The sequence below is a fragment of the Haplochromis burtoni genome, unplaced genomic scaffold (assembly GCF_018398535.1).
Source record: "Haplochromis burtoni strain Fernald_Lab_line unplaced genomic scaffold, NCSU_Asbu1 Contig_97, whole genome shotgun sequence".
NCBI lineage: Eukaryota > Metazoa > Chordata > Actinopteri > Cichliformes > Cichlidae > Haplochromis > Haplochromis burtoni.
In genome coordinates, this window is record NW_024582458.1 from 452,934 (window position 1) to 479,399 (window position 26,466).

A 26,466-nucleotide genomic window follows, 5' to 3' on the forward strand; every position below is an offset into this window, starting at 1 on the left:
CACGCACACACGTTTTATAACAAAAAGCGACAAAAGCCTTTTTTTTGACACAGCATATATTCATTATTAACATACATTCATAGGCAGTATAGTCTTCAGTGTATAAGTCTTTACAGATCTACAGTATGTCTCTATGATGATAGCAAGTTATTATAGGAAAGCTTGGCTTTATGATGGTGGTACAAGATGACAGTAGAGTCCTGAAAGTGGCATGAGAAACTGTGTGTGTAGTGTGTGTGTGCGTGTGCGTGTTGGGAAAGGAACAGGGAACACTTGGTCGTGTGATTTTGTGTTTGTTGCTGTAGGGCGAGGGCTCTATGTGCGCTTGGAGAGAAAGTGCTTCAGTCATCATGTGTGATGAACATGCTCGGCAACCCTCTGGCAGACCCCTTTCTTTGTATGTCTGAATGTGTATTTACATTATGTCTGTTTGGAGATGCAGGCATGTCGCTGTGTGTTAACTTGACTGTGTGTTGTTTGCATTAAGCTGACTAGCATTTGGCAGATGACAGCGTGCAGCACAAGGTCAGAACCCGCATCGATTCTCAAACGAGCACACAGGGTGATGCTAAGGACATGCGCCGAAGCTGACGTAGAAAGTGTTTTTCATGGAAGCTGTCTGGTGTGTGTTTGTGGCTAGCAGCTGTGGGTGAATGCAGGTGTGAGTGTTTTGTTTGACCGACGCCCATCACCTGCCTACTGAAAAAACAGGACACAGCTGACAGTGGCTTTCGTCCGTCCGTCATCGTCCTCTTGTCGGTAGGAAGACAGTGGATGAGTGAGTAGAGCAGCATCAGGGTGTTGCGGAGGGCAAAATAAGCGACTGAGAGGCAAATGAGCCTCAGCGCAGCCATGTATACTCAGAAAGCAAATCACAAAGTGTTCCTCTTTGTTGTTTTAGCCTGTCCTGTGACAGACTCGCAGTCTCCATTTTTGTCTCCAAGTGAGTCCCTGAAGCAGCAGCAGCAACAAGGGCTGACGGCCAACAACCCTCCTCCTTAACACAACCCCCAAACCCCCAAACTGCCTAGCCGTTTGTCTAGTTTGTCCATGATAATCTCCACTCGTCGGTTTGTCTGTAGTCCTTCTATAACTGCCCCTGTCAACCCCCTCAGCAAAACTCTCAACAAATAAGTTAAACATTACAAAAATAAGGATCAATGACAAACTAAATATGACTGTGAGGGAGCGAATCAGGAACTGAAAGATGCTCTCTACTTGAGAAGAAACAAACAGACTGTAGCTTTATAGGAAATCCCATGCCTAATCTACTGATGTCCACTAAGGTGGCAAAAAAAAATAAAGGATCGGATGACCTTTGACCTCTCGGGCAATCAGTCTGTGTCTGTTGAATAGCAGTAGGAGGCTGGGATGGTTAAAGGAGATGAAGGAACTAAACAAGTCCTCCCTACTCCCTCTTTTCTTTAGCCGATCAGGAGTACGGGGCATTTTTTGTCTATCAGCAGTTCCCTCTGTGCCTCCGCCTCCATCACCGGCACGTGTGAATCTCCACCATTTTACGGCACTGTTTGCATTTGACGTAACAGCACCAGTGGAACTTACAGCTGCACCTGTCCACCACCTCCACCTCCTGTGTCTGGAAGCCACGGCCGCAGCACATCAGCTCACAGCCGTCGATGGCCTTGGATGTTCGGTTACACTGGCGACCCACCGTGCCCAGCATCCCTGGCGTGCGTGGATCGTAATCGCAGAAATCTGGACTTGGTTCCAGGTAGACCAGGTCTTCATCCGTGTGAGGTTTGAACTGGGAATTGCGAGGAACTAGGACTTTGGTTGTGCCCACCTTCCGCTGCTCTACCTCGGTAGCACCGTCAAACTTCTCCTTGATGATGTTGCCCACCTTGCGAAATGGTGGCATGGCTTTCCAGCAGGTCTTCACCTCACAGGAGCCTGAGACGCCGTGGCATTTGCACTCCACACGCATGTGAGACAGGATGGCCTGCAAGGATTCCAAAGAACATTTGGTTTGCTGAAACAGCTTTAAAAGCAGCAGATCTGGATGCCAACATCTGTTTCTATAACGCTGAATTTGCTCTCAGTAACACCTAAAACAAAAATGGAGCTTTGACTTGTATTTCTATTAAATGACTTGATACCTGACTTTGCATTTGTCTCAAATAATTTGTTGTCTTTTAGTTTTCTCACATTTTTTAGATCTCTCAGTAACTTCATATTTAACTTGGACTTATGTTAAATGACTGAAGACCAGACTTGATGTTTCTTTTTAAAAGAAACTTGACTGTAAATTAATGCAGTGCCACCCTACAAAAGGGCAAATCGAATTACTAGAGACTTGGAGGTTTATCTCTTATAATTTGGGGCTTAACTTTCTATTTGGTTATGCTCACTTGGACTTTTCTCGAATGGGTGGACTAGACTACTAACATCAACAACAACATTAAACTTGTCTTAAAGAACTTGTGACATGATTTGAGAACTCTGGGTTTGACTTTCTAGGCTGACTTGAGAATTGACATTGACTTGTCACATATGGTGTGACACTTGGACTTGTCTTAAATAACTCGATCACAACTTGGCTTAAGCCTGTTTTTAACAAATATAATCATTTGACTGTAATGGACATCAAACCCCTACAAAAGGTAAAAACTACTTTTTAAAATATCTTGATCCTTTGAATGGCTGGAGACTTGACTTGGGAATGTGTCTTATAACTCTTATAACTTGAGGCTTCTCATCTACTTGAGAGTTGACCTTGGATCTTCTGTAAATAAATTCAAGGTTTCAAGCTTTTTTTGTTATCTTGAATGACTTGATTGTTTCAAATAATTTGAACATAAGCCACGGCTCTTTATCAACAGCAGTGGATTACCTTTCTGCCGGCCTCGTTGTTGTGCAGGTTCATGAGAGCCCGACTGGAGGACTGGCCTTTACTCCTCTCCCTCACATCGACAAAGGACTGAGAGAAGGCCACTCCATATGCAATGTTATCACTGCAGCCTGACCACTGGAACCCTAATAAAGGATATTAATACAGAGACAAGAAACGGTCATTGTAAGGCTTTTAAATGTTGCACTGATACTATACCACAAGCTATTTTTCAGTCAGGTTTTATTCTTTATAAACTTATAATTTAATGTGGAAATGTGTGTGGGGTGGCTTTAAAATGTCATCATTAACAGTCTCACAGTTATGTCTGCTTGGAAAACAATTTTCATATTATATAGTCTTATTTCTGCATTAAACTGTACAGGATCAGTTGGCTCTTGTGTTTCCTTTTCTGAGTGTGTGTTTGTGTGAAAGAGTGAGAGAGACCTACCCTCTGGACTGACTCCATGTACATTGTGGTCACAACCACATTTTTCCAGCTCCCCGCTGCTGCAGGCCCTCGTGACCGCAAACGCCACACTGGCTGCTGAGATGGCATACACAAAGGCTGCTTCACGGGTGCCTAACACACAAGCATAAACACAAGCACACAGTCACATTGTGTCATTATGCAAATGAAAAGAGCTTATACTTCTGAATGATCAGATAAAGTGTATGTGTGTGTGTATACACACAAAAGTGTGTTAAAATCTAAAGAATTGGGCCCAGACATTAATACGCTGGAGCCAATAGAAATGGAAACAAGCTCAAACATTTCACAGTATATAAAACATGATGAGTTATTTATGTTGCACTTTTGTAAATGCAGAACAGATAAACCTGTTTTAGCATTATAGACCAGCTTTAGTGTTGTCTGCCATTAAAGTGTCTTCTGGAATCGCTGCAGTGGATGATCTTACCTTGCGTGACCACTTTCCCAAACACAGGCATCGACTCCAGTGTGGAGCAGTTCCATCGACGGTTGCGAAACTGAAACTGACACTCATCTATAGCCAGCTGGGCTCCACGACGCACCGCATCCATCACCTCCACGCTCCGCTTACAGATCTGAACCTGTAGTGGACACACAGGAGCTGCGTCACCCACAAACGAAGAGCATGCAGCTAGAAAGTTTTTACTGTTCTGATCTAAGCTTAAAATTAGTGGCATGGATACTTTGAGAGGTGTGACAACAAAGGCAGCCGGAGGGGATATTTGTCTTTTAGGGCTCACGTTAGCTAAAATGAGTCACTGGGTTGAACTTGTCGATTTTGTTGGTGCTCTTGGGTCTTTTAGAGCATTCGTAATGGAATTATCTGGAAAATAATACAGTTTGCTGTGTTTTTCCACCTATCCAAGAAGCTTCCCTATCAGCATTTAATTAGTTTGTCACTTACACTGATAAGCAGGTCCATTTGTGCACTTCATGGATGTAGTATTCAACCCAGACTTGCTCCTCTAGCTAATGAATTAGCTCCCCACCCTCTCATCTGTTTATATAGTCATTTCTGAGTCCAAAACCAACATGGGCAAAAATATGAGTGCTTCAGAACAGATCCTCAAAAAACGGTTACTTTCATCTTTTAAATACGGTGTATTGTTACTACCTGTTTCGGCACTTCATGATGCTTATATGCTCAAACTTTCAGTATTAGCATAATACATTATAACACCTATGCTGCATGTGCTCTAATAATTTGGTTTGTTGGTATGCTAGTAGTTATGTAATACCTGTATTCTGTCAGAAACCAAAATACAAGACAAATTAAATTTGACCTGATGGAGGGGCCTCATGACAAGTAAGAGGATCATCAGAATTAAATTCCATTGTAAATTTTCCTGGAGGGCAAATGTCATTGTAATCAATCCGAAACTTGTCAAGAAAATTTCACCCAACCACAAATACCAACTTTGGGGTGGCGCCAGAGGAAAAGTCAGGGGATCAGCAAAGTCATGTCTGGGACCCGGGAATGTCTGTAGAAAATTATGTCCCAATATATCCAGTAGATGTGGAGATATTTCGCTGGATAATGGAACGTTTGGGATTACTGGTGGCACTACAGGAAATGTCTGGGGATCACCTGAGTCAATAGGAGTCAGGAATGTCAGTGTAAAAATCAGTGGCAATGCAACCAGTAGTTAGTGAGACATATCAACATGCTAACTTTACTACCTCTAATTTCCATGAGCCTATGAGTTCCAACGATCATAGCAAAATTTTGTCCATATTGTTACCCATATGGTTTTCTTTAACATATGTAAACTTCTATATGTAGTTTTGTAAATGTATTCAGTTTTGTTTTGGATGACCTCTTGGATTTAATTTTGTAAATGGAGCCTATATGTTGTTAGTGAGGCAGGACAGACCACAGGTAACCGCTCAGTGTGCACGGCTGTGCGTTCAACTCAGGTTGGAATTTTCCAAGTTGAGGATTACAATTTCCAAGCTTGGAGTGTCCAAGACTCACAATACCGAATGTAAACAATCAAGATGGCTTACCACGAGAAACCTTTTTTTTCCATGGCAGGCAATGCATAGAAATCAGCAAAGCTTAGCTGGATATGGAACAGAGGAGGACAAAACAACAGCTAGAAGTGGCTGGAACAAATAATATCACCACATATCTGTTTAAAATACCTGACAAAGCAGTAAACCAAATGCCATAAATGTTGCAAACAATGTCATAATGTAGCCTAGAAGCCTTTGATGTATTCTGTAGATGCTACCATATCGAGGAACATAGTAGCCTTAGCTTGTTGGGGTTGATGTACAAGTCAGGCCCCAGTTTCTGAATCTTCCAAGGACTCATCTATGAAGTGTTGTCCTCTCAAGAGGAAGCAGGCTGGTTTTGTTTCTGCTAACAACTGACATCAGAAAACCAACGAGCTAACAATCCTTAAAACCGCTTTATGTACACTTTTTTTTTTACGCTCAAATTCTTTGAATGTAGAACTTTTCAAGAATTAACAGCTTGGTTTTACTAGTCTACACTATCAAACCTTAAAAATGATTGACAGCAGTAGTTTATAAATTCTTTTTCATGATTAAGGACTTACATGCTTGTTAAAATCATCTGCAACCCTCAGTGATGAAAGTTGAAATTCCTTTGCAGGTCCTTCCATGAACATTTCAGGCTGGGTCCAAAAATGATTCAATCCCCCAGAGACCTCCATGTTAAAATGGCCAACTTTACAGCCTTAGGAAGCCATGCTTGTAGGCTGGTGCAATAAATATGTTTGCCCTGTATGGATAGTATTGCTCTTTATGTATATCCATACTGATATTGGAGTTTTGGGTGTGGACTGATGGACACTGATGGACAGCTCACCTTGATTGAATATAACTCTTTATAGTGAAAAACAAGTGCATTTGTAACTTCATAACTGACTTAGTAACTTATTACTACAGTTGAGTGGAGTACCTGTCTCTGGATCAGGCCTCGTAACCTCTCACACGTCTCCTCGTCCCTGATGCTCCCCACTGATGACAGCTTGGCGAGGTACCTAGTGGAAAAAACAACAAGGCTTCTTTAGTGAGCTCAAAAAAGCAATATTTCATTTTACAAATACACAGTAAATGGCCACAAGGTGGATTTGAACAGGGCTCTGCATTAAACTTTATGCTATATGGGTTGCTTGCTAAACTGGCTCCCTCCCCCTCCTAGATCATCATTCAGTGCAAATATGATACACAAAGAAATTTGTGAGTCTTGAACAAACATTTACTTGGAGCCTACAGGAGGATGCTGGTGAAGTAAGAAGAGTAAGGAGAGTCAGCCGTATGATGCAAGCAGCAACTCGAGTATCCAGCCTGAACTAACTTGCAGACTTTCTTGAGCCATGCTCATCATTAATCATTCTTACAGTTGGGAAGCAGAGCTGCAAAAAGCTCCCGTGCCTTTGTGGGAATGTTTTGGATGAACATCCAAGTGTGAGGACATTGAGAGGAGGGAAAGTGGCTTATCACACAAACACACCACCTCCAGGCCAGACAGGTCAGGGAGATATACTGCACACACACACACACACACACACACACACACACACACACACACACACACAGTCTAAGATATATGAGAAAATGGCATCAGTCTGGATGCCCTGACCCTACCACTTCCACCTCAGCCTCATATCTCAAGTCATAGCTTCACCTTACAGAAATAGGCTTTCTCATAACTACCCAAGCTGTGTACTGTCTGCACCCCTCAGTGTCCCAAGACGTCATGTGCATCTACATGTTGAGTCTAAAATGTTTTGTTTTTCTAAAACAAACAGATGTGATCCTTAGCTGTTTTCATTTTCCCAAAAATGAAAAAACAAAACAAGCACAGGTTAGAAATTGGTATCTAATAATGATTAATTTTATTTTGGTAAATTATTTAGGGAAAATGTGAAGGCTGAAGTTTAACTATTACACCTGCTTTTGTGAAATACAGCAAAATGGCAATTTTACAACAAGATTTTGCCGAAACAAAGACAGAAGAAAATAATAAAAAGAAAATAATAAATGAAGAATAATGTTTTATAAACAATGATAATGATACTAACACTTTTTCCTGAGTTCACATTTTATCTCTAATTTCAAGACACTTATGAATATCATTTTCATACAGTGTAGTGTCAGTGAATAAACTGGTGTATAAAAATATTAAAAATAAAAGTTGTATTCCGTATGTACTTTTTGTTTGCTTTTTATGCTAATTTTTGCATCTTGCTGGAAATTGATTTCCAGCCTCATATCTGTGAGTAAATATCTGCAGAGGAAGATTCAGGAGGTGTTAATCAGCAATCACACAAGGCTACAGACCAGTTGGCGACCACCTTCACTAGGGAAAAGTGAGTATTCTCCAACTGGTTGTGAGTGGTTTCTGGAGGTTGCTGTCACTCACTGCTAAAGCTTCAGACACACAGGTCTAAAAACTGGTCCTCAAAAAAACTGTTATTAATGCATCAAAAGGCTTTGCTAAGACATGGAGGGATGCCAAACCGTGTTCTTTAGCAGGCGAAATCCAAAGAAGAGCTGAGTATTGATCTCTCAGTTCTCAGGAAACACTGGATTGTGATGTGTTCTGTGTGGCTTCACAGCATCAGTATATATAGCAGTATATGTATTAACTCAAAACGCTCAAAAGCTGGCATACACTTTCAAATGTGGTATCATATCTAGATTTTGAAGTGAACACCCTGTTTTATCAGGCATCTTTCCACAGACCTGTGCTGGATTCTCAATCACATTTTGAAAGAAACACATGCACATTTGTTAAATGTAATTTATTTTCTTGCCACTTTTGGGGCAAAAAATGACCTTGAAAACTGAGGTTTTCAAGGTTTAATATAGTTAATGTTTGAAAGCATCTATTGTAACTTTTGGTCATTTCCAAAAGTTAGTAAAAAGGAGTCTAAATCTGAGATTAAAAAAAGAAAGCTTAGAAGCCAAAAAGTTGAAATAATGGGCTGTGACTAATTCTTTAACCACCTGTTGGTCTCACTGTAAGGTATTTCTGAAGGGAGAAAACGAGAGGAAAAAAAGAGCACTGCATATAGTTATATAGTCGTATAGCCATGTCTTTTTAGGAGACATGGCTGATTTTACTATGTAAGAAAGAATTCAGTAAATGGGCACTGGTCAGAGTTTGAATACCAAAATGTCCCTTAATAAAGGCAAATTCCAACAGAATTAACTTTTAGACTATTATTCTGTACAAGTAGACGTGTATTTCCTTCAGGTTCCCCCAGCTTCTTTTATGAGTCTTGGGTTATGAGTTCCCAGACCACACATACCTCTGTAAAGCCCTGCTTGCCCATCTCAATCAAGCCATGGCGCACAACCAGACTGCAAAGAATTCTTCTGTAAGATTACAGACCAAACTTTAATATAACACAAAGCCAGCTGAAGTTCTTTACACTGGCTAAGGCTATAGATCGTTTAATAAAGTTGGCTCGTAGCCACTGCTCAACTCTTTTAACCTCTTAACATCCACCAGATCACTGGAGACCTTACTAAGATTAGTTTTCTTTAAGTCATATGCTAAATAAGTAAAAAAGCTGAAATCGCATGCATTCCTTTTGGCATTACAGCTTCCCTGTTTGGGTGTAGTGACGAGCGTTCTATAAAAAGGGTGGATGCTAACGTTACCAAAACACTAGCCCTGACTCTAGATGGGACACAATGACCTGGTGGATGTAACACGTGTTAATGGGGCAGTATTACGATGCCGTCCTTCTTGAGGTCAAACAGCTCCTCCTCCCCCTTCACCCTCTTCATCGCCACCTCTCAACAGCTGAGATAATGTCTTCCTCTCTCTTTCTCTCTGTCTGTTCCATGGACTTTTTCTCTTCCCATCCAGACAGCGTCTGGATTAAACACTCATCACTGTGATAACCCTACTCTCTGCCACTCTGCCACCTCTTAGCCGCATCTGCTCACATCCTCCCAAGCGATTGACATCATGCGCTCAGAAAGTTAAAGCACCTCCATGCTGACCTTCAACAGAAAGTCTGCACTATTCTCTCATGTCGTGGACAACAAGCATTGTGGCTGAAATTAGCACTGATCAGCACTTCTGTGTTAACGATGGAATATGTAAAAATTTGAAATGGTTACAATTAACTCTATGAAATGTATCACATTTTAGTGTATTGCAGAAGTAACATGCTCTGATAAATAGTGACTTGCATGTTGGCTTGGACAACATGCAGCATTAAGCAACTACGGAGCCACAGAAGGTCTGAGCTGGAAAGAGAAAGTGTGGCTATTCATTTGTTGAGTCAGAAAAAGTGTGGGCAATGCGGAGGTGCTGTAAACTTGCATTCTTCCTAATGACTAGCAAGTGGGGGATTTCTCTTATTGCAAACACAAGTCATGCATGAAAGTCTTTATGAAAATGACCCCCATTCCTTCACAATTTATCACCTCATTTATTTTCAAATGTGTTCAGGGCTTCTGTGGCTACTTTCAAGTACTCTTTACAGGTTTGTTTGTTGCATTGTGATTTAATTTAGAGTAGACTAGATGATAAAGGAAGATGCTTCAAAAGACCTAAAGACTTCAAAATGAATGTTGAGTTAATCATTTAACAATAAACCGTCATTTTATAAAATATTTGTCTTTTTGAAGCCAAACTGAATCCATGTAAAACCCTGAACTTGAACCTTTAACAAAGGACACTAAAACCTGACATTTGCAGACCTCATTATTTAGTGACATCATCATTAAACAACATGAGAGTGTGAAGGGTCATGAACAGTAATCAACAAACAGGTAATCAGAGGAGACATTATGTATGCATTTCACTGAAATGTTTATCTGTGATGTGCTAACATGTAATTTGGTGGAAAGAGGACTCGGATGTTTTGTGAATTGTACACAGTGTAGAAATGTCAACAAGCAATACAAATGAAAAGTGTAACAAGCAACAAGTACTGGAAGAATATAAATGGCTTACTGTCTGGACAAGATACATATTTATCATTATTATTAGAACATATTGGCTCAAAGTAAATTCCCAGCATATGTGGATTTGCACAACTCCAATCTGAACGACCTCCAACCTCCAACCTTTCTAATCAAGGCGCGTAAGTCAAAACACCTGTGTGCACACACAGTGCCAAATCATATTTTATAAGTCACTCAGAGGTTTGGGTTTGTAAAAGGAAAATATCTACAAACTACAGCTACCAGAGTAATGTTTTTAATCAGAAAAAAAAGAGTACGAGGTATTTTACAAGACAGAGTACAATTAAATCCAATACATTCAAAGAAATGTACAATGTAGCGTACGTTTAAACGATAGCGCTGAAGACAAAGACACAAAGTCAGCAAATTGTATCACTAATCTGAGCCATGCGTGGTCCACCTGGGTCTTAGATCTGACGTCAATAAAGCTGAACAGTGTTGGGATCTTGAGCAATGCTGACAATGTGGAGCTGCTTTGGTAATCGTGTGTTCAGAGGGATTCATGCGGTAAGTAATACAAGCCACTCCAACCACAAGCGCTGGTGTCATACTATTAACTCACCATGCAACAAGTCACACTCCTGATTGGCTGTACTAAAATGTGCAAGTGTGTATTTTATTGATTATAAATGTAACTTCTGATTCCTCTTTGAAAGGTTAATGCTGTTGCAGAAACTGGGAAAGAACAGAAGTCCCCATTGAGCAAAAAGTGGCTGAAAAGACATGAAACACAACTTTGCCAGTTGTTTGAATAATGTTGAGATTTGGTTAAAAAGTGAACGGTGCAAACATGACAGTTTTCCTTTAACTCTTCAGAGACAACAGTGCGAACCACGGCGCCCGCGTGTGAGAACAATAACTTTGGATTTGCCTGAAACCTGTAAAGATAAGGTCACCCTTCCTAGTCCAGCTAGGAAACTAGCAAAGTAAGTACACCCTTACTTCTTCTGTAGGAAGTAAGAGGGTAAGTAGCAGCCAGGTGCTTTTTGCAGTTTCCTGGTCTGGAGCATTCAGATGTGTGTTAACACACAAACCACAGTCCTCTCAGGAGTGGATGTCGCCCCAAGGTCAGACTGCGCAATGTTCATAGAAATTACAGAAAAACCCAAACAGACCAGAAAATCTGCAACAGAATGAAAAACCCAGTCAAAGTGTGGACATCAGCCTGACTGAGATGCTGTGGTGGGATCTTATGAGAGCTGTGCGTGAATGAATGTCAGCAAACCTCAATGAATGGAAGCACCCCTCTAAAGAAGAGTGAGCCAAAATCCCTCCACAATTATCAGAGACTGATGATGATGAAATGATGACTTCAAGTTATTGCTGCTAAAGGTGGTTCTTTGTGCAAATTCTTTAAATTTAGCCTGGAAATGTTTTGCTCAGGTAAATCCGCACGGTTTCAAGGGAGCCCTGGGCCTCATGGTCGACCCTCTAGCTCTCTGTGAGGTACATCCTCTGATCATTTTCAACAGGTCCTGCCCCTCATCTCCCTCCCTCCATCTGAACTGGATCGAGTCCACTTCAACTCTTCTCTCTGATTTGCTCGATTGCAGTTGCACGGCTCTCATCAAAGACATGTGGGGCTTTTGATCTGTCTTTGTTTTCTAGCATAGCCTTGGGCATGATGCTACGTTTGGGTCAAGGCATCCAGCTGGGAGACCGTCAGTCAGCACGAAATAATCCCCCAAAACAAAAAAAGGCCCAAAATCGCAAAACGACTGACAGCAGCACCCACACAAAGAGACAGAAGCAGCTGGATGGCATCGCTCTGGCCTGACATTCACCCTGGAAACATTTAATAAACAATGGATAACTTGTTATTCGGGTAATTTTATAGATGTGTGTGTGTGCGTGTGTGTGTGTGTGTGTGCGTGTGCGTGTGCGTGGGAAAGCTAGTTGAAGGCCTTGGGTGTGTGCGTGAGTCCTCTCCCACTTTATCTGTTCATTTTGCAGTGTATACACTTCACTTCCCAGAGATGAGGTTAACAAAACACCTCTACAGAGGAGTCAACCCGTAGAAGGACAGAACACCACACACACACACACACACACACACACACACACACACACACACACACACACACACACACACACACCATCATCCCGGTTTCTCCCCCTCTGCTCCCTCTGTCTCTCGGGTCTCTGGTGCTTGCGTGCCTAAATCTCAGAAGCCTAAGCCCAGTGGAGCCAATGGTGCTGTGAAGGCTGCGACGTGTAATGCAACACAAACACACAGCTGCCTGCGAACGCACCGCGCTTCAGGTGGAATGCTCCATACCTTTCACCCTCCACCCCACGCTCATGAGAGGCTGAAACTGAAAATAACAGATAAATATAAACAGAGCGCCGCCATAACTGCAGGTTTATTGCAGCTACATAAAAAAGAAATGAATACCATTCAAAAACTCCTGTTTGTATTTCTATAACAATATGAGCCCTGTGTCACCATCAGAGATGGGCAGTAACGCGTTACTGTAATCCCATTACTTTTTTCAAGTAATGAGTAAAGTAAGGGATTACTATTGCAAAAAAGTAATTAGATTACTGTTACTTTCCTTAAGCCGTGATTCTGTTTGTGAGAGTGTCTCATGACAATGACGTACGAGCGTGCGACGCCCGTGGCAGCAACAGACGTGTGCAGATCAACAATGGATAGCATGACATTACTTTGAGTTTGACTCTGTAAAAAGTGACAAAAACATTAGCGAGCGCTGTACACTCTGAGTGGGAAGAAAACTTTTTTTACAGCGAAAAATTTAACTTGAAATCTGAGCGAGCACCGAGCACGCTGCCACGGGAATGTGACATTCACAGAGAAACCCCCGGATCCTCCCACTGACATGACCACTGTGGCACCGGGCAAACCTCCACCCGCCCCACTCCTGCTAAACAGGTGACAAGATCTAAGAGACAGGACTCAGTCCTGCTAAATCTTTGATTTTATTTATTTTCTGCTGTATTTTGCCCTTATTTTATTTGAAAGAGTGAATGTAAACACAAAGAATTATTTTATTTTATATGCTGGAATATGCAGAAAAGAGGTTCAAATGTTAAACACATTTCTTCAAGACAACGACTGTTGCATAATTAAAATTTTGCAATGTGCGTAAAATTCAAACTAATAAAACAAGTTTTAAAAAGAGGCTTTCCATTTGTTTCAGTTTTGTATGATGCATTATGCAGAAAAAATAGAATTGGGCTGAAAGGTCTGTTGCTTTATTGCGTATTCAGGTTGTGTATCATGTTTTTAAAAGTAACTTAGTAATAAGTAACTAATTAGTTTTGAAAATAAGTAATCAGTAAAGTAATGGGATTACTTTTTTGGAGAAGTAATCAGTAATAAGTAACTATTTACTTTTTTCAAGTAACTTGAACAACACTGGTGGCCATTAATAAAGCTTTTTCATATGACTCATTTATAAAATGATAACATTTTGTCAGGTGTAATAAAGTACTCTAAGCTCAAATATAATATCTGGCCAAACACCCACGACACTCCTGGTTCGAAGCTGTAAAAAGTCTGTGATTTAAGATGTTGCACTAAAACCAGACAGAGTGATTTTTGAACCCATGTAGGTTCAGGGGTAGAGACTAAGTTCAGTTAATGTTCATCTTTTTTAGCAGAATACTGTTTGCAACACCCACAAACTGAAAAGCAAAACTTCATCTCAGATGTGAGATAGATATATTTTGTACCAAAACTACCATCATGCTTTCAAGGGCACACACACAAACAAACACACACACACCCTACACCAATGCCACCAGGAAGTACCCGAGTGCAAACCAGGATATGTTGGTACGTATGAACCTTGTTGGTACAGACTGTAGTGGCTATATGAGATATCAGTACAGACAAATGATCAGAATCAGCAAGTACCTTGAAGAGAACCAGCTGAGGTAAACTAAGTGCAAATGTACAGAGGAGAGCTGCTATTTAGACTTTCTCTCTTCTTTGCTCTCTTCCTGTATCAAATATATAGATTAGAAAGAGAGAGAGGGGAATGTAGAATGACCAGTTAACCTAACCCTTCTGACTGTAAGTCTTTGGACTGCAGGAAGGAGCCAGAGTACCTGGACAGAGTGCACAGAAACACCCCTGCTTGGTGCTAGATTTGACCTCTCTCCTTTCAAAAGTCTCTCTTCTCACCACAAAAATAAAAAGAGGGCCAAAAGGAAGAGAACCTGCAGACAAGAGAGAGCTGGGGTAGAAGCTGTGATCTGTGCTTCAGTCAGTCTCTTCACACAAAATGACACAAATGCTTCCAAACTGCAGCACACTCTCTGCACCGCCATCGTCTCCAGTGTGTATTTATATGAAAATATCCTCATGTTTGACTTTCCAGTACTGAACACACAGCAGAGGTACACAGTGACCAGTAAATATAGAATAAATGGGAAGTGCAAGGAGGAGCGCTGCAAGAAAAGAGTCTTTTCTGCCGAGGGACTGTGTGCTTGTTTTACAAGAGCTGAGACAAGCCTACTACCAGTTACAGTCAACATGCACTGACGGTCATTTTTCAGCAGCGCAGTAAAAGCAAATGAAATAATAAACTTTTACAATGAGCACTGCTGGTGGAGAACATGAGGGCAGTATACATTCAAAAACAAGTGGCCCCAGCTAACCCTCAGTGTGCCCTCTGCAGTTTTTCACACAGCATGTAAAGCAGATACTGACCTGTAGAGGGCACTATTCTCTCAGTTTGGCTTAAGCCACCTTCCTACACTGAGCATCAACACAGAACTAAACTCTCCAGCTTCTAAACTTCCTGATGGCTTTACGCTGCTGTGAACAGCCAGTGTTGTACATGTGCCTGTACAAATTAGTATTTGGAAAACACTCTGGCAGTGGCAGAGGCTTCTTGTCCACATATCCATCTGTAATAGGGTTACAGCTGACCTTATATGGAAGTGCAAAAATGATTGACCCATGACGGATAACATTTAAAAATCCCTAACGAAGGTGTCAGTGTATGCCACATGGAGATAATCAAGATATCCAAACATTTTCTGTCTCCAAATATATGCATTATAAACGATATAAATACTTTATATCCAGCGTGCGAAGGAACCTGAATAATCCACTTTGTCAAATCGACGTAATGACGTTGCGCTTGCAGTGTTTTATAACCCAGTCTTCCAGAAACCACATTCATGCTGACTGGATTTGCAGCAGGCGTTTTTACACCACGATCAGTAAAAATAACTTTTTTTAAATTTTTTTTTTATTTTGTTATTTGAGTGTTTCCAAGTGGCAACACTGGTGCCAAAAACAGCAGTTCCTCCAATAGGCACTTGACATTGGGATCCTAAAGCTTCAGTGCAGATTCTGAGGCTGCATATGGCTTGCTGTGTGGTACAAACTGTGCCTCAGTTTTGGTGAATGAAGTTATATTATTTTAGTAGTTTTTTTTAGCACCGTTCAGCAGGTGTCTGCACTGTATGACTGCAGCTTGAAACTGCTTAAAAGCAGAACTTCAGTGAGTACATCTGCATGACATTTCTATTTCACATTTGAAGCCAGCCAGTTGCTTTTTGATTCAAACCAGCGGATGGCCAAAATTGCCAAGCGTGTATAGCCCAAAGAAAAGAAGAAAAATGACATCTGAGTGCAGCGAATGGCTTCACAGTAAGTATTCTGATCACTTCACTCCACCTACACACAGGTTTACTTCTTTTATTAGATATGTTCTTATTATATATTTAAAAAATATTATATCTGTTAACCCAGGGTAATGGGTAAGACATGTTTATCTCAAGTTAAAAAGAAAATATATAAACTAAAAAAAAAAGCCTTAAATGTAAATATGTGTTAGGAATGGCAGAATGTAAAATGTTTTGGGATAGCACAACATTTGCTCAATTATATATGCAGTTAATGCTTTTTCTTCACCCCTCTTTTATTATATAATCTAATTAAGCAGGATCATCTCTGCATTTATAATGGCAAAGCATCGTTTGGAAATGGGCTTAAAACAAAGAGAAGCAAAAAGTTAAAAGTAGAAGCACCTCATCACTAAAAAAGACCCGCAAAATTAGTTTTTGTGTTTGTGTTTTTGTTGTTTTCTTATGAGCCCTCATCGCATGCATGATCTCTCCCTCTCTGCATGTCAACACCGCTGACATGCAGTAGCTGGTTTAAGAAGCTGGTGTCGGCGTTGTTTGGTGGATGTGTCGGGTGTTGTATTCATTTGAGACATAATACTCAAAACGTCCTTGTGACACCCGCACAAAAAATAAAAGTAGGGGAGAGAGACAGTACCTTCAGCGGAAAGAATGAGAGATAAGGAGGGGAGGATGGAAAAAAGCTCAGAGGGAATTATTTAAGGTCAGACGGTGAAGGCAAGAGAAGGAAAAGTGGCTGTGAGGCAGGGAGATGGTTAAGTGATAAAAGATTAAAATGTTAAAAGGTGAGAGGTCAAACAGTCTGATGAGTTCAATTAATGCACGGTCTACAGTTTGCTCTGCAGCTGTGTGTGTGTGTGTGTGTCTGCGCGCCTCTACGTTTGTCTTGGTGTATTTATATGCTGCTGGCTCCACTAGAGCTGCTCATTTCCCCCTAAAAATAACATGCTCTGCCAACCCCACAACCCTCACACATTTGCACACAAAAACACATTTTCACACACGTTTGGAGAAAGAAGCAGTAAAAGCCATGAAATTAACCTCCTGCCTGGTAGCCTCAAAAGGCTACGAGCCAATTGCTGTGTGTGTGTGTGTGTGTGTGTGCGTGTGTGTGTGTGTGTGTGCGTGCGTGCGTGCGTGCGTGGTGTGTGTGTGTGTGTGTGTGTGTGTGTGTGTGTGTGTGTGTGTGTGTGTGTGTGTGTGTGTGTGTGCGCGGGAAACAATAGCTGTGAACAGCTGATTATTTCTAAATGCAGGACTTGGCCGTGTCTGATTCCTGCGACATGTACCTGTGGCCGTTTCTGTGTTTAGGTAACATTAGCCAGCTAACTGGATGGTTTTGTGTAGCTGGGTTTGGTAGGACAAAGATGATAGGCATGCATGATGATATCAGCTTGTGAGCAAGCAAGTCTCTATTTGTCGGTCAAAATTCTCTCATTCGGGTGATAAAGCTAGTAGTCAAAGTATGCTGCTGTCAATTTCCTTAAAAGCTGACAAATAGAGGCAGAAAAAAAATTGGTGGATGGTACATTTAAAAAATCATCTTCTTTAATAAGCCAAGACATAAGCTAACATGGGCTAGAAAGAGCCAGATGTGGCTAGAATGTACATAGAAGAAAAGCGATCAATAATCTGACTGCAGCTATTATAACCCCAAGATATACAATCATCTTCCATTTATCCAATTCAGAGTGGGAAGGCGGCCTTATGGTAGGAAGTCGTTGGACACTTAGTTTGGATCCCCTTTGCTTTCAGTCTTAATTTTTCAGGGTACATTTTCAGCAGATTGCTCATCAGAGATTTTGGTCCATGTTGTCATGACAGCATGGATGTGATTTGACCTTTGTGACAGGGTGTATTGTCCTGCTGGAAGCAGCTGCCAGAAAGTGTGTACACTGTGGTTATAAAGGGATGGACATGGTCAGCAACAATACTCAGGCAGGCTCATCTGGTACTGAGGTGTCCAAAGTGTGCCAAGAAAATATCCTCCACACCATTACACCACCTGAGATCCTCCAGGATGGATCCATGCTGTCACGTTGTTTGGTCCATTTTCCAGTTTTTCCAGTCTGCTGTTGTCTGACTTTGCCCTCAGTTTCTGGTTCTTAGCTGACAGGAATTGCAACTTGTGTGGTCTTCTGTTGCTGTAGCTCATCTGCATCGACGTTCGCCGTTGTGTGTTACCAGGTGCTGTTTTGCATAGCCTGGTTATAACGAGTGGTTATTCAGTTAGTGTTGCATTCCTATCAGCTTGAAGCAGCCGGACCATTCTCCTTTGACTTCTGGCATCAACAAAGAAACTTCACCAGAAGAACTGCTGCTCACCAGTTATTTTCTCTTTTGTGGTCCTGGAGATGGTAAGATTGCAAAATTCCAGGTTCTGAAATACTCAGAGCAGCCCACCTGGCACTAACAGCCATGCCATGCTCAAAGTCACTTATATCACCTTTCTTGCCCATTCAGATGCTCATTTCAACATCAGCAGGTCATCTTGGCCACGCCTGAATGCACTGAGTTTCTACCATGTTGATTTGATTAGATATTTGAGGTAACAACCAGTTGTACCAGTGTACCTAACAAACTGGAATAAAGAGGATAGAATAGGATTGTGTCTGAATAGTTCAATTATTAATGCCTTTTCCCACAGTGTCAAAGACATTTTTATGATTATTTTTTTTTAATTTTCACATTCAGGTTGGATAGATAAGGAGATAAGCTGGCTTGTGAAAATGACATCCTTCATGCGGAGCAGGCAGGTTAGGACTTGCACCATTTACCGCTCCTGCTTACTGTTTACACAGTTAACACATGTGCACATAACCCAAGTATTGTACATAACACTGGATATATAAAGAAGTCCCCGTGCATGTGGTTAGCATGGTTCTTCTCACCTTTTCTGCTACCAAGTTAATACTACTCTATAGAATTACCTACTTTATACTTATACAGAGAATCCTATGAACAAGTGATTGCCTGCTCCGACTTAAAAAACTTTATATTCAGTTCAGTTTTAGTCCCCTTGCATGCTTTATATTGTGAGGTAAAGACCCCGCAGTAGTTTAGGGTCTCATGCATTTGTTTCGGGTCATCTTGAATAAAACATTAAGTCAGATTTGTAAATTTTGATCTTTCTGAGTTTCTTGTCTTTGAGAAATCATTAGCTATGAGCTTCTTTACTGTCAATAAAATGAACATTAGTATCGTCTGTTGTAACGCTACAATAAGATACTGAAGATACTCATTCTATTAACATGGGCACCATTTACAGTGTTGCCAGTTGTAGCAACAGTGGAACAACTAACTTCACATTGTTTAAGAACACTTGTCTGCACCTATGACTGTCCTGCATCTGCGTACGGTTGAGATATTTTTTGGAACATTTCCTATTCCTGCCTCACAGGAGCATCACAGACGCTGTAGTACAAAAGCAGAAATGCAGTCAGCTGTTCTCACCCCAGGACCCCCTCCAAAAGCGTGTTATGTCTTCTAAACGCCCCGTGCACCTCTCTGTTGGTCAGCCAGGGCTGCTTGTCTTTCAGCGGTGCCGGCGTTTCCTCGTCAGCCCCCAGCAGGACCGGCTGTAATCTGGTTATCCCGTGGCTCCAAGTGTGCCACGATAATTGCACACACTCTGGTGACAAGAGGGCTCGAAATAACATGCCACTGATTTACCACATGTGCGAGCGTGTGAGAGAGAGAGAGTGCGCGTGTGAAAAGCAGCGTGAGGCGCCAGTGTGTACCGCAGGGCTTTCTCTGACTACTGATCAGCTGCCATCTCTTTATCACCTTACCATGCTCGTCCAGGACGCGCAGTACGCTTATATGTTCACACACAAAGACACTGAAAAACAAAACCAACACTTTGCCCTGCTTTTAACTTCCATTCAAGACAATAAGAAGACACTGCTGAATCTGTCGCAGACAAATGTCAAGTAATCTTTTTGTTGCCACTGCAGTTATTAATTATTTTAAATCGTCCTTGGCGTCAGTTTAGCACGTTATCCTTACAATAATTGCAAACAATATTGCTCAATAACAATAACAACACACAGTCAGTTAAACTCCAGGGATATTGATTTGTCCACTTTGGAACAATAAACCAATGTCAATCCACTTAACCTGCTTTAGGGCAAATCATAGTGACGACAGATGCAAGGAGAGGCAGAGACAAGACAGCTCCCTCGTCTGATAGATCTTTCTCTTGTTTGCTTTTTGCTGGTGTCCCTGTCAGTGCTTGTAGCTTGATGTCAGGGATGATGTGTTAGGACCAGCAAGTTAGATTCAGGTTTGGGGAACCTGAGGACCAATCAGTGGCGTCAATATCTTCGTCATCCAGGAACTGCGTACACATACCGGCCACTTGAGGTCAGGGTTGTCCAGGGCCCACTACACCGACAGTGTGAGCATGGTCTCATCTGTGACGAGAACAGAGTGCCAGTGGCAGATCTGCCAGTTCTGGTGTTCTTGAGTGAGTCTTGCCGATTGATCTGCGCGGTGCTATGCTGTAAGCAACGGCCCCATCTGAGGATGCTGAACTCTTATGCCGCCTTCAGTGAGTCTGTTCCTGACAGTTTGAGTCTGCTCCTGTTTGCTGCACAAACAAATACCAGCCCTGCTATTGGGTTAACCCACCCTCTTTTCATCCAATGACCCATCTCCTGCTTTCTCCTCCATAGTCTTGACACTGTGTTGGGAGTCACAGCACACCTTTCTGCAACATCACATGTAGAAGTGTCATCCTCGAGGATTTGCAGCTGAAATGGATCCACAGTGGTTTATGCTTCCTTACCCTGAAGTCTAACTGGCTTTGTCTGTCTATACTCTGATGATTGAGTGTTCCCTTATTATTTTTGCAGATGATCCTGTTAGAGGAAAAGTTAGAAGCTAACCAGGGATTTTATAAGTTATCATGAGCAGGACGGCGTCTATACAGCAACACCCACTCAAGTCAAAGGTATCAATAGAAGAAAAGCTAAGTGTGATCATCTGGTGGCCGTGGATTTCTGCACAAAATTCCATCTGGTTAGGACATTTCACTAAAAGCCAAAGCAGTAAAACTGATGGAGGAAAAGCGATGGACGTTTTGAGGTTACTAATTGGAAGATGGGTCGGAGACTCTGTCAGCTGGAAAGTGTCCTGGGAGGAGACAGGTGGCTAATTTCTGTGTTTACACTCTGTCAAACAACAATATCGGATTCTTTGCAGTTCGTTTGCGGTTGACAGTTGTAGCGCTGTTGCGCAATATTGAGACGATCACAAACCTTTGTTAGTACCCAGGTAAAAACAAAACAAAAAACTAATTCCAAAATGGTCCTGTAATGTGAGCTGTATCCGGATACGTTATCTGATTAATCACATTCTTTTCATTGGTATTCGCTTTTTCTCGCTTTTGTCATCTCGATTATGGCCACAGTTTTAATTATGTAAATAAATGAGGTAGAGTTAAGTGAACGATTTGTCAGCAAACACTCTATACATCATGCCATGATTCTGCAGGAGCTCTGGTTTTATTCCAGGGCAGAGCTGAGGCCGATGATAGTGCCTGTGCCTTTGAGAGCCTAGCTTTGGTTTATGGTATGAGGCAGCTGGAGCTTGACCTCCTCAGCCTGTGGTCTGCCTTACTTTATGGTGCACAGGTGCACAAACATCCTGCATTAATGCATCTTTTTCCTGTATGCAGATCAGTTATTCACATACAGATTACGTGTTCATACCAAGTGTAGATGGAGAATACATCTGTGTGTGTGTGTGTGTGTGTGTGTAGGTGTTTGTGTGTGTGTGCATGTGTGCATGCGTGTGCACGTATGTAAGTGGCTCCCATTCCCCTGCACAGTGTAGTGTGGTAATTACTGAGCGTGTGCCACTGTTGGGGGACATGCCAGCTCACATACTCAAGTTCAAAAATCACAAAGACACACACACACACATACACACACACCCACAAGGCCAGGAGCAGCGGGCAGGCGCAGCAGAACCAGTTGGTGCAGGGTAAGAGGAAGCCGAGGAGGAGGAGGAGGGTGATGATAGACAAATTAATGAAAAGCAGCATTCAGATCCCTGCTTGTCAAACGGGACACTAAATGTGACTCAGCAGCCACAGAGATCTGGCGGATCACATCCTGGTGGATGGGCTAAAGGTGACACGGAGAGCTGCAGGTGAAGTAAACAAACAGCCCGGTTCAGGCTGCGGTTCAGCGTGATTTAAGAACAGCTGAGAGGCGTGACGAGCAGTTTAACCTCCTCGTCAGTCAGGATTTTAAGAGCTCTATACCGGAACACAGCCTCAGCATTCAGTGTGACTCTACTAGCCTTTATTGCTTCAACAGAAGTTGTAGTTCACTCAGTTATTTTGTAATATCAACTAACATGCACATTATTACTTTATAGGAATGGATTTGTTCTCGTAATTCATAAAAGTGAAAATGCCCAGAAGTTTACCAAAGGCTAATTTTAGCTAGATTTCATGATGTCATCCTTAGCTATGGAACAGAAACGAAACAGGCGTGTGTGTGTGTGTGTGTGTGTGTGTGTGTGTGTGTGTGTGTGTGTGTGTGCTTTGGTGTGTGTGTGTGTGTGTGTGTGTGTGTGTGTGTGTGTGTGTGTGTGTGTTCCAGGATTTCAGTTTAGGAGTATGACTCAGCATATTCCCGATCCTAATTATGTCATAGTGATAACATCAGGGTTATTTTGGCTTGGAGACAAAGCATTGTTATGTTATTATTATTATACATTATACTGAAGTGCCTTTGTTACAAACAGGGGCCAAGTAGTTTTAAAGGTGTGGGTATTTACTGGGCCGGAAGGGTCGACTGGTCTGATAACAACACTATCAAGTTGCATTATGGGCAACGTAGGATCAAGCTCATGAAGAGCTTAATTCTCAGGACAGAGTTAATTTCGGGGTATTCTAGATTTTGCCAATTCAATTTTTCTAAGAGTTTTGAACTGTTTGGAAGTGTATCACTAAATCCTTGTAATGTCCCTTTAAACCCCTGATTTTCAGTGTTTCTATTTCCAGATTTCTATTGCCCGGTGCAGTAAGTCGAGTTATAAGACACATTAAAACGGTAGGCGCATATCCTTGGATTTAGTCTGCATCCCTTCTAGTATCTATTAAGACTAAGACTTTTGAATTATTGCATGATACGTGTTGATTATATTGAAATATATATATATAATTTGAAACTAAAGGTCAAATATGCTCATTCAACTTCTGTTATGGTTTGTCTGCTTTTGAAGCATACTTCTATATATCTCGATATCTGAAGCTTCTCTACTGCTTTGGGCATTAAGTTTAAATAAAAACAAAAACTAAAAGTAGTGACTGGATTTAGATTTGGTCAAAGGAATAATCATGAGCTGCTAATATAACTCTATCAGCATGTCCCTTTCCTTTCCTCCCTCCTTTAAAGCCCAAACACTTCCCTCCAGGCTGTGGAATGTTTGCTTGAGTTCACACTTATTTAATTCATTCAGTTAAATTATTAACTAATAATTGAAGCTCATTCAAATCCCCCCTTTTTTAACAAATGTGAAGAAATCCACTGATTTGGCCAAAAAAGAAAAAAAAAACAAAAACCAGTAAACAATATTGGGCAAAATAATGGTAATTACTTTTTGCCATTATTGAACAACACTAGTGGGCATCAGTCAGACTCTTCTTCCCTCAGCTTTGTAAAACCAAACACATTACAGCGTTAAACAACCACATCTGATTGATGAATCATTAGCCAGTGACCATACTGTTTTATTCTCCTATTTTGACTTTGCTTGTAATTTACAACATGAACAATGTGTAATATTTGGTCTTGAAATGTGCAGCTGACATCATAAACTCATCAGGAGAGTGTTTAACGAGGTCACAGATCAAGACACCTGAAGATAGTTTTACCACAGAGTTCTATACAACAGGACAGCTTTTTGCAACTACAGAAGTCGCCCCCTGCTGGCTTCACACAGAATACGTGTTCAAAACTCATGCCATGTCCATCTTCTATATACAATTTATGGTTCCACACAAGTCAACTGACTACATCAAGACTACTCTATGTCAAAATCCTAGTATAAGTAAATAACATTGCATGCAACTCCCGTCTTCTGTCCAATCAGGTACAGTGGTAACCTGCTCTGTTACACAACAGGTGTAGTTATTGCATGTTTCAGAGCCACTGTACTAACAGCAATGCTGAAACTGCTTCTCATCCTCTGACCCTTGCTGAAGCGTGGAGGACTCACACACAGATTTTCCTCAACAGTTTAATCCTGCAGAGCAGACTGGCAGCTCGGCAGCCTGCCTGTACATGCCTGCTGTGTGCTGCTGTCACCACGCCTTCAGCCCCAAACAGCACAATTACCCTGTACTCAGTGACAGAGTTCAAGGTAGGCAGTGCTGTTTGGCAGGGCTTTAATTTAACTTACTCTGATGAATCTGTCAGCAATATCAGTCAGGCCGTCTGCAGCACCAGCCTGACGTAAACACAGAAGGCTACTATAACTCTCCCTACTATGAGGAAATAAAAATACAAATCGTCAAGTGAGTAACCACAGTTTGAGAATACTGTAGTTATTAGTTACTACATAGCTCTCTGTCAGCTCGACTTCATATCAACAGAGCCTCGATTCTATGGAAGAGGGGGGGAAATGAAACAGTCCCCCTGAATGATGAGCACTGCTTGTAAATTTGCTAAAGGTGAGTGGAATGAATGGCAGTAGAAAATGGAGCGGAGCCTGCAGAGGAATGCAGAAACCCACCTATCCACCTCCCACAGGCTGCCTTCAGAGCAGGCACACACACGCGACCCAACCGACCGGCCCCCAGAAGAAGAGGTGGCACGGTGCGCTTCGGCTACAGCGTCGGGCTGTGTGTTACACCTTTTGAAAACAAATGCATGATACTGATGTTTTGCTTTTAGTGACCTCACTGAACTTCTTATCTTTAGTCACGCACCCATACCATTAGTGTTTGTTTGCAAAATTGAAGTTGCTATTTTATTTCACTCATTTAAAAAGGTTTAAAAGGGAGTACTTTAGTTCAAATAAAAACCTGCTGTTTCTCTACAAGGTAAAGACAGGGGACTTTTATTTGTATCTATATATGTATTTATTTATCTACTTCATGCCTGGTCTGGTTTCTCAGAGTAGGAGGAATTGTTCAGTTTTGCAAAAGAGAAAAAACATAATTCAAAAACTCCCTCCTAATTTGACTTTTTGCTGCTGATAAGAGCAGCACACAGGAGCCTCACATTGAGTTTGCCCACTTTTCTCTTGGGCTTTATGTTAACTTTTTTTAAACCAGTCAGTTAATTACGTTATGTAGACAAAAATCTTTAACTTTTTTGCGCAATGCAATTTATCGTCCAATCACTCCAAAACAAACAGCTGACCAAACTTTGGCTTTTTTTTTGGGGGGGGGGGGGGGGGGGGGGGTAGCCATATTAGTAAGTTATTAAGTCTGAAAGAGAGAAAGTGAGAGAGAGACAGTGTGTGCCTGATGGTTAACCATTAACCTGTGCGCCCACTGAGCCGGGGTGGGGGGTTAGACGAAGATGATGTGTAGATGAGGAGGAAAACAGGAGCACAGGTGAAGTACAAGAGCGGAAATTTGTGGATTCTGGTTTAGAAATGTGAACGTCCAACTTACAGCCAGTTACTCGCGTTGGCCGAGAGAAGCGCGCAGCAGAGCATCAGGACGCACCGCAAAACATATTCCTCGGTCATCTCGAGAGGGAAGGAGGGGGGTCAGTGAGAGCCGAAATAATCCCGAGGTGGACAAGGGGGTCGTGCACAGCCTAGGCTGTTAATCCATCATCCCGCATCCAATGGGTCCTGCACCGGGGAAGACGCGCAGCTTCACGGTCCGTCTGCCCGGTTCTCCCGTCCCTCCTTCTGTCACTGCGCGCTCAGAAGGGACGGGGAGAGGGGCTCCAAAGGGATGCTTAAAAAAAGATCTAGTGCAGCTTTGGCTGAATCGACCCTTCTTCGGAATCAACTTGTTTGCTTTGCTTCTCTGCGCGTGGAGGAGCAGTCAAGTTTAAAAGCCAAGATGAAGCAGCTCTCCGCCGGTTCTTCTTCCTCCCGCTGCTCTTCTTCACTTGAAGCTTTATCACCCGCTGCCGGCTGCCGCTCTCAGACAAGCGGGGCTCTCCTGTCAGCGTGCTGGGGAATCTCCGACCTTAGCCCGAGACATGCGCGCACACACACGTACACACACACGCGCGCGCGCATACACGCGGGTCCTCCTCACACACTGCCGTCTCCTTGAGCGTCTGGCAGAAGAGAGAGCGTGTGCACTGACTTTAGCTGAGGGGCGGCGCGAGGTTATAGAGGTACGGCAGAGAGATGGGAGTTTTTTTGCGGATGAAGGAGGCGGGTTTAATGCGCTGCTAAGGTACTATGGTGTGTGTGTGTTTTAGAGGTCTCCTGGGAGGATGCAATAGCACAGCCATTCACTAATGCCCTCCCCAGCCACCCTCCACTCCTGTCCAACACACACACACACACACACACACACACACACACACACACACACACACACACA

At 42.1% G+C, this 26,466-nt stretch overlaps 1 protein-coding gene across 1 annotated transcript; it reads right to left on the reverse strand.

Annotated features, from left to right (window-relative positions):
• Nucleotides 1–27: 27 nt before the first annotated feature.
• On the reverse strand, nt 28–26,225 carry wnt4 (wingless-type MMTV integration site family, member 4). The gene is made up of 6 exons (XM_005933480.3): nt 25,570–26,225; nt 6,271–6,352; nt 3,769–3,922; nt 3,300–3,431; nt 2,852–2,994; nt 28–1,960 (listed from the first exon to the last, which is right to left on the reverse strand). The coding sequence occupies exons 1-6, from the start codon at nt 25,644–25,646 to the stop codon at nt 1,490–1,492; spliced, it is 1,059 nt and encodes a 352-aa protein (XP_005933542.1). The 5' UTR covers nt 25,647–26,225; the 3' UTR covers nt 28–1,489.
• Nucleotides 26,226–26,466: the final 241 nt, after the last annotated feature.

Excerpts from the sequence above, each read along its gene's own strand:
- wnt4 (XM_005933480.3), bottom strand. The coding sequence starts at position 25,646 with ATGACCGAGGAATATGTTTTGCGGTGCGTCCTGATGCTCTGCTGCGCG. Across the intron at positions 6,353-25,569 it reads GCCAACGCGAGTAACTGGCT|GTACCTCGCCAAGCTGTCAT; the intron begins GTAAGTTGGACG and ends TTTTTCCACTAG. Across the intron at positions 3,923-6,270 it reads GAGGCCTGATCCAGAGACAG|GTTCAGATCTGTAAGCGGAG; the intron begins GTACTCCACTCA and ends TGTCCACTACAG.